This window comes from Protobothrops mucrosquamatus, unplaced genomic scaffold, assembly GCF_001527695.2.
Source record: "Protobothrops mucrosquamatus isolate PMUCROS unplaced genomic scaffold, P.Mucros_1.0 scaffold_241, whole genome shotgun sequence".
NCBI lineage: Eukaryota > Metazoa > Chordata > Lepidosauria > Squamata > Viperidae > Protobothrops > Protobothrops mucrosquamatus.
This window is the reverse complement of record NW_015386317.1, coordinates 83,536-92,445: the sequence shown is the minus strand read 5'-3', so window position 1 is coordinate 92,445 and position 8,910 is coordinate 83,536. Positions and strand designations below refer to the sequence as shown.

Genomic DNA, 8,910 nt, shown 5'->3' with positions numbered 1-8,910 from the left:
TTGTTTCTGCAGCCGCCACCATTATTATTTTATGATCAAGTTTAAGGGTCTATGTTGAACTTCAAGATGTTCTTGGAATTAAAGTAACCATGGAGGCTGGTGTTTTGCTTTGTGGTGTATTATGGTCCCAATTGATTTTTAACACGTTCAAAATATATATTTACAACAATGAAGTGAAATAGGGCTGTCAGGCTTCAAAGAAGATAGTTATGGTCATTCATAGAAGCTCTGTTAGATTTCCATTGCTTGGAAATTCAGACTATTTCATTGTTTATCAGATATCTCTTAACAATCACTCCTCTGATCCTAACAATTTATCCAGAGTTTTGTATTGGTTATGTGAATTATATTAAGAATAGGTCTATTGCATTAATGTAATATAAATAAAGGCCTATATTATTCTAGGATTTTATTTATCTGTGGGGGCCAATCTCATGTGTTTGAAGAGCTTTCAAGCAGGAGATAGAGATATACCCTTAACTTGAATTGGGAGATTCCATTGATTCCAAGTTTGGCAGACATTGATCTACCTGACCCCAGTGAATTTATTCAGTCCCCTTTATAAGTCCTCCAAGATTTTGGGACCATCACTGTGTCTCATACTAATGAATTACACAATTTAATTAAGGCTATTGTCCTTCTGCAATCAAATGCCATTCAGCTGCATTGGCCAGCATGTCTTTGAATTCCCAGGATCTGCAGAAATTCAGATGACTGCTAAATGGCAACAAGGAGAAGGTTTTCCTATATGTCTTTGCTTTCTTCTAATTATGATCAGGATTTTTGCAGCCCAGATCTGGTAGTCATAGCTGTAGTTCAATATACTTGGTGAGTACCATAATGAAAAGCTTGATAGGAATAACTGAATTTTCAGCTCTGACAAAATTATCATAAAATTAAATGAATACCAATGTTATAAAATGTGCCAGCATCTAGGAAAAGATTTATTACATTGTACATATAGAACAATGCATTTTTATAAGTGTCTACTATGTACCAGTTAGGTACTGTTACTACTTAGGGAGACAGCCAATTTTGGACAATTGCCAAGGTCATCTTGCCCTAGATATGCCTCTAATGGTTTATTTTATCCTTGTGAAAGTCATGGAAGACTGTTTATCATCACAACACAAGCATAGTGATGATGATTATTTTTTTTTACTTTTGGCTCATTACCTGTTTACTGTCAGCTTCAGTCTTTGAAATTAAAAAAAAGAAAAAGAAAGGACTGAGCGACTGAAAGGAGATAAAGGTCTAAGTTATAATTACCATTAGTTAAAAATAAGAGTTATCGGTGTGGATGGGTGCTTGTTTCACTTTTAGCATATTTTGACAATAATGCCACGTTCTCTGGGGACTGGGAAATGGCTACTCCCCTTTTTTATTTTTAAAGGGACAGGGTTGAACATTAGATATATAGACCCATTAATCTCTTGGACATAATTATTTAGCTCTATGCTAGATAATTAAGTTGGAATTTCCAGGATTGAATCAGGAAAATAGATTAGAAGAGAAGCAAGTTGGGTTTAGAATTGACCAATCCACTACCATTGATTAGGGAACTGCATATGGGTAAAAACATTACATCAAGTCCAGAATTTCATAGACTTTCTTGATTGTCAGTGACAACTTTAGATTTGATCTGAAGAGAGATCCTATGAGAAAAACGTACTTCTTCGTGTATGAAATATATAAAAATACAATTCTGATGTGACCCACAAAACCATCTACCTAATCAGTTTTCAACATAGAAGAAAGCTAAATAGGTTAGTTTATTAGCACTCTCTCTTTTTCAGGTACTTTATTAGGCATCTTAAAGATTTGGACTTTAGAGACCCTCAGTTGGATGGGAAATGCCTGTCCACCCCATTGAGGTTATGACCTCTCCCAGTATCTTCCGGGTCTTAGGAACGCCTTAAGGTCTCTTAATCAATATTGTGCCACTACTCAATTTTGAATTAGTTATCAAAAGGCAAAAATCAATGGTCTTTGCTAAAAGACCAAGGATATGCAAACTCAGTATCTATGGTAATGTTATTGATCTGGTTAGATGTTTAAACCCCTAGGTGCAATATTTCATAGTGCAGGAAGCAAGAAGGCTCAAGCCAATTAAGTGACCTTGTTGGCCAAAGAGAAAGCAGCTGCTCTGCACTTTTTCCACTTGAAAGGAGTTGATTTTGTACCAGCAGCTATAAAGTTGTTTGTGACTAAATCATCTAGCTCAAGTTTCTTTGGGGAGTCTAGCTAGAGCAGTTTTCCTCTTTTGCCAACTTTAAGAGAGTTCAATTTAAATTTCTTAGGGCTCCTTCAAGCCTCAGATCTGCATCTAATACAGTTTTTGCTTGAAGCTGAAGTGCTGAACTTGCCTGTCCAAGATTAGCTGGCTGGTTAAATTTATATCAAATGCTGTCTACCTTTTAAGTATTTGGATTTTTTTTAAAATAATAATAATAATTGGGCTGTTTTCATAGCAGTAGTTATTCAGACTTTGGGGTATTATGACTCCTTTCTTTCCCTCATATGTCGACAGATTTAACAGCCTAGATTTATGTTATTCATTTCCTGACCCCCCAACAGTTGTCTTCAATCCATCCCCTTCAAACCTATGATCACTCTAATTTTTGTACTACATTACTAATCCTGGGTTTATATAGTGACATTTGAAAATTGTATTGTTGGTTCTATATTATGACTAGCCAATGTTGTTGAAAATAAAGATTTGTTGGAAAAATATTGCAGTCAAAAAATAGTATTTTGTGAAGTCTAAGAAATTGAAATAGTGTGTCCATCCCTCCCCCATTTGTCCTTCTTTCCAGTTGCTTATTGGGTAACCCTAAGTTGGTCTGCCTTTTTTTAGTATTTACTGGTAATAGTCAACTTGAGTGAAACTGCATGTATGCTTGTTGTCCAGAGCTGCTCCTATGATTTATGCCAGTGGTGGCGAACCTATGGCACGCGTGCCAGAGGTGGCACTCGGAGCCCTCTCTGTGGGCATGCGTGCTGTTGCCCCAGCCCTGCCTCCCTCCATAACCCCCTCACCAGCAGCCTGCCTGGAGGAGAGGCCCCCCAGGCACAGCCCACGTGGAGTAGCGCAGCCAAGCACATGGCAGTCAGGCAGCAGGGGCAAGACTCCGCCCTCACGCCCCATCACGTGCAGATGCTGCTGCGGGGTGTGGGCGGACAGCGTGGCCGCCATGGTGCTGCAAGGCTGCCTGGGTGATCTGTGGTGAGTGGCCCTGCGGGCAGGCAGAGCAGAGGGCAGGCTGGGGGGGGCAGTTTTTGGGCACTTGGTCTCTAAAAGGTTCGCCATCACTGATTTATGCAGAGCTCCCCCATCTCCAAATTCAGAATTTGGGAGGCCCAAACCCATTTGAGAATCAGCCTTTTGCCTGTTTTGATTGGCCTAGGTACTAGAAAGGGAGCCAGTGTAGTCTAATAGTTAGGGTACCAAGCTAGAAACGGGGTCACTCATTGTCTCTGAGTCCTAGGAAGCAGGCAAGGACAAACAATTTCTTAAATCTTGGCAAGAAAACTACAGGGAGACAATGCTGACTTGAAAGCTCATACACAGATACTAGAAAACCTTTATAGGGGGCATGTTTTAATATACCACCATTTATTTTCTTTATTCCATTGCCAATTACTCAACTATATTCAATAATAGATTTAATTATTCCCTTCTTAATGAACCCATTCCCCCTTGTGATTTTGACATCCTGGAAATGGTTGGCTGTATTGTCTTAAGCTGTGATTTTTTAAAAAAAATATACAGATAGAAACAGTGGCTTGATGTTGCCTTTTTAATTGTCTCTTTCTGGATATTCATATGAGTTTTTTGCTTTTGTTTTCTCTCAGTTAAGCAGCCTGTTGTTATATACAAGGTAGCTGGATTCTCTAGTAAACAAGCCAACAAAAAATTATTGCAGGTTCACCCATTATCTGCTAATAGGTTGCACGCCTGCTTTGTGTTTTATCTCCTGGATAAATTTTGCTGCTTTCTGAGGTTGTAATTACCATCTAAGTGATAATAGAGTGAATTTGTATTCCAGAGCTAAAACTATTTAATATTTGCTCCAGCTGAGATCAACTTCTAGTGGGCTACATGGATATGTTTGTGTTCTTAGCAAAAGCATGAAGATGATTTGGCACTGCCTTTCTGTAGGATATTTTTAACTTCGTAGCCTAGTTTATAGTCTTGATTCCTCCATTTTTTCATCCACTTGGATTTACCTTGCTTAAGTCTAGGGGAATCTACCAAATTTTAATGTATCCTTAACTTGAAATCGTTCTTAATTTTTATATATTTATAGTCTCTAGGTCTGTGGAGATGGATTTCTTAAAATCCATTCTAATTGTTACAGTTTAAGGACTCGACTTATTGTCAACATTTGTGTGGTTAAGAGCTATACCATGCAGTTACCCAACTAGGCATGACTTATCTTCTAAAGAACAGTATTTTTGATGGAAGTTTTTTGTATGAAAGGCAGCTGCCAGATCACTGAGGTCAAAGCACAAAAGCAGTTAACCAGGACATACAGGTTTATAAACTAGCTCAGTTGTGTTAGGATGTAGAAATTTTTCTTTTAGAACCATTTACTGCTGGCTTCTACTTATGACACAAATACTCCCTAGCAACATTTAAAAATTTTTGTCACCGTGATGTTGCTCTAGTTATTAAGTAACACAACCTTTGCGTAGCGTAGCTTAACTCAGCTTCGCTCAGTATTTTTCAAACTTGGCAATTTTAAGATGTGTGGACTTCAACTCCCAGAATTCCCCAGCCAGCATGCCACGTTTCAGAAAACCTGACCATTGATAAAACGGTATTTTCCTCCTTAAATTGATAGCTGTTCTTTATGTTGAAGATCAAGACAGAGGACTGTTGGTGAATGGGATCATAACAGTATTGACTATTTCAGGCTGATGCCGGGCATCTACTCCTATCTGGTTCCCAGTGAGCCTCATTTGCAAATGCCATGATTCTGATCTTGGACACAGTAACATTGTGTTGGTTCTGTGCTGGAGTTGCACAATAATGCTTCATTGCTTAGCTAGTGTTATACATGCTTTCACTATACAGTCAGTGGAATACTGCTTCCCTACTCAGTCTCCCAAATCGAGCAAGAAGGAATTGGGAATATGCAGCAAAGAAAAGAAGAGGAGAAAAATTCAAAATATACTTGTGGTTCGACTCCCTTTTGTGACCAATTTTTTTTCCAACTTTAATCAAGTTGAATTACAACAGAAAGGTAGGTGTTGATTCATTATTAGAAAAAGCTTTCCAACAATAAAAGTGGTGGAATCTTAATTCTTTTCTTATTCCAAGTAAGAAAATATTGGACTGTGCGGAAATGGATAGACTCACATTGAGAATCCAAGGAAAAGGAGATACAGTATACTTTCAAACATGGAACTTATTTTATCAATGGTTGGAAAAGCAGGATAGAGAGTAAGAACTTAACCTTTATGACTAGGCAAAAATTAACCCAGATAACACCTTTTTCAGTAAGCACAAATGAATTGTAATGATAGAAAACTAATAAAATACTTTTTAAAAAAAGTGATGGAATCAATCACTAGGGGAAATGGGGGTTCTCCTTCATACTATATATATTCCAATGGGGCTTTGGCCGGAGTTGTTTAATAGGGATTGCTGCACTGAACAGAGATATGATCTCAGTGGCCCAGATAGGCTTTTCCAGCTTTATTCAGGTAATCCTTGTTTAGTGACCACAATTGGGACCAGCAATTCAGTTGTTAAGCAAAGCGGATGCTAAGTGAAACAGTTTATATAAACTTACTTCAACTTTCCTTTGCTTAGCAGACTTGCAAAGGTCATAAATGCAAGGATTGGTCATAAAGTTATTTTTTTTGACACCATTAAAACTGAACAATGGCTAAATGAGGACTACTTGTAATTCCTTAGAATGGACTGCCTATCTACTCAATTTCAGCTGCAGCCACCAGGATTTGGTGGATTTTTCCAGACCTGCATGACCTGTACTGTGGAAGAAGGAGAACAGCAGAACTCGACCGCTCAGTTTGCTTATCACATGTTGTACACATATCACAAGGAGGGCACTGTTTGACAGTCAGAAAAGATGCAGTGGGGCCATGAATCGGCAAATGTCATGCTGGGGTACTTTTCTGCTGACTCAGGGATGGGTCAGTAGCTCTATAACTCTCACAAGTGGAGAAGAAGCTTTAAGGCACAAGCTGCTTCAAACCACACATACTTTTGTTCAGGTCAGTGGGTAAATAAGAAAGGCAAGATAGCTTTCTTTGTTTTCAAAGCCAATCCAAAAACATGACATTTTATACTACCTGGAGGCTGTTCAGATACGATAATGTAAATTCTTACTCTAGGTTCCCTGGAGTTTGATTGCTCCTATTTGATCAAGCATCTATAATACTTCCATGTTGTTAATCTTTAAACAATAATTTTTACACAGAGAGGATTAAATAATGTCAAAGATGCCAAGCTCTCCATTCAAGATAGACTACAAAGGAAAAGAGAGTTTGTTTTTGTTTTTGCAAAATTAAACCCACATTCAAGCCAAAGTAAATTCCACACATAAAAGTTGGGAATGCAGAAAACAAACCAACCAAAAATACCCATAAAGACCTGCCTGGGAATAAGAAGTAAAGACATTCTCCAAACAAACTCATCTCCTGATGACTATGGATACATCCATGTGGTTCTCTTGGCAGCAATACTGAGATAGAAATCTGGATTTTTTTTTTTTACTTTCCAGTCTACAATCCTACAATTGCCTAATCTAGTGCTCACTATCCAAGTACTAATCAGGTCCCATCTGGTTTGTTTTTTGTGGGAAAATTTTCTTGGTTAGCTGCTGATATCTGCTATAGCAGTGGTGGCGAACCTATGGCACGTGTGCCAGAGGCAGCACTCGGAACCCTCTCTGTGGGCACGCGCACCGTTGCTCCAGCCCCATCTCCCCCCCGCAGCCCCCTCACCAGCATCCCCCTGGAGGAGAGTCACCCCCAGGCTCGGCCAGCGTGGAGTAGCGCAGCCAAGAACATGGCAGCCGGGCAGCAGGGACAAGACTCTGCCCTCATGCCCCTTTGCGTGCAGATGCTGCGGGGCGCAGGCAGAGGACGTGGCTGCCATGGCACTGCAGGACCGCCTGGGCAATCTGCTGTAGCGGGCAGTGGAAGTGGTGGGTGGCCCTGCGGGCAGATGGGGTATGAGCAGAGCAGGGGGCGGGGCGGTTTTGGGTCACTCGGCCTCTAAAAGGTTCGCCATCACTGTGCTATAGACTCTGGAGGGTTAACCCTATTGAGAAAAAAAACGACTTAAATCTGAGTAAACCTCTGTATAATTGCAGGGTTGGTATCATAGATGAAGCCAACTCTCACTGGTCAGAGTTTTGAAACACGGAAACTTCTATCTGCCTACCAAATGGAACATTATTTTCATTATTCATTAATTTTATGATTCTGTAATAGTGTAAAATATTTGTGGAAAAAATATTTTAAAAATGCCCTTTTTATTATTATTAATATCAAATCTTTCAAGCACAATGATTTTATAGCTTTCGTCTGGCAATATATGAATGTCTATATGGATTGTAGATTTTGTTGCTGGCCCATTGATACCAGTAAGTTCTGATCAAGGGTATCAGCAAGGATGGGGGTAATCAATGGAGACAAACTGGTGGGCATTCCTGGGGTTATCAAAGTCTCACCTCTTTGTATGGTATGCATGCAACACACATTCGAAAGGAGCAGGGCTTTGATCACTTGATTCTACCAATCACTTTGACTGATGCCCCTGGCTCTGATGTCAGTAATCAGGGAATGGGCTATTGAATAATAAATTGAGATTGTTATTAGCAATCAAGTCTCACCAAAGCTGAAAAGGACTTGAATGCTAAAACACACGACTTCAAACTAATACTATAGAGTGAGAAATGCTGTGCAGCTGGACATAAGAATTCTGTTCACATGCATTGTGGTTTAGTATTTCTGCTAAATGCAAAATCTCAGATTGAGAGAACCCGGTCTGCTTCTCAGAGTGTTGTGTTTGTGTGTCACAATAGTGCTGCCAGACGGAGTTATCAGCTTTGCCAGTTCTGTGTCTTAAGGTCTGTGTTCTTCTCCTACAGGCAATCAGTGATGCCTGAACTGAGAATATTAATTATTTGGGTGATGGAGAGCAGTGGGACAGCTTCAGGCACAGCTGCAAACCTGTAACCAATGGGGTGCAAGATTTCCTGAATCGGGATCAACATCTCCCCTTCATTTCTAGCCTTTTCAACATGACGAAGAGTGAAAAGTTGGGCAAAGCTTTTCATTCTACAATGTCTATGTACTATTCCATATTAGTAGGTGATTGTGTAGCACAGAAAGCTTGGTTAACTCTTGTTGGATAGACATGGCTTGCAAATTTTACTTGGGGCTGATGGCATAGAGAATGACTTTTTGTGGTGACAGCAATAGACCGGATCACTGACATTCTATACCTCTCTTGTAAGTTAGCCTCCCACTGTTAATTCTCCTAAGATAGGTGTCAAAGCAAACACTTTTAAGTGTTTCGTTAATCAGACACATGACATCAGGCTTTTAAAGAGATGGATTGACTTATCTTTTTACTCCACAGTACTGCTGTATAAACTGCTTCAGGAATGTGTGCAGCCAGTGGCGGATTTAGTAGTTAGGAGGCCCGAGGCGCAAACAAATTGAGGCCCCCTCACGTAGGGAGGAAAGAAAGAGGGAGGGAGGGAGGAAAGAAAGAAAGAGGGAGGGAGGAAAGAGAGGGGGAGGGAGGGAGGAAGGAAGGAAAGAGGGGGGAGGGAGGAAAGAAAGAAAGAGGGAGGGAGGAAAGAGAGGGGGAGGGAGGGAGGAAGGAAGGAAAGAGGGGGGAGGGAGGAAAGAAAGAAACCGCGA

General features: G+C 40.1%; 1 protein-coding gene across 1 annotated transcript in view; it reads left to right on the top strand.

The window, feature by feature from the left end:
* The first annotated feature begins 6,114 nt into the window (after positions 1 to 6,114).
* The window catches only part of ST6GALNAC2 (ST6 N-acetylgalactosaminide alpha-2,6-sialyltransferase 2), a 27,220-nt gene continuing 24,424 nt past the window's right edge, over positions 6,115 to 8,910 (top strand). Inside the window, exons 1-2 of the mRNA XM_029287035.1 lie at positions 6,115 to 6,254; positions 8,130 to 8,213. Coding sequence (XP_029142868.1) covers positions 6,115 to 6,254; positions 8,130 to 8,213 — 224 coding nt within the window. The remainder of the gene's footprint in view (positions 6,255 to 8,129; positions 8,214 to 8,910) is intronic.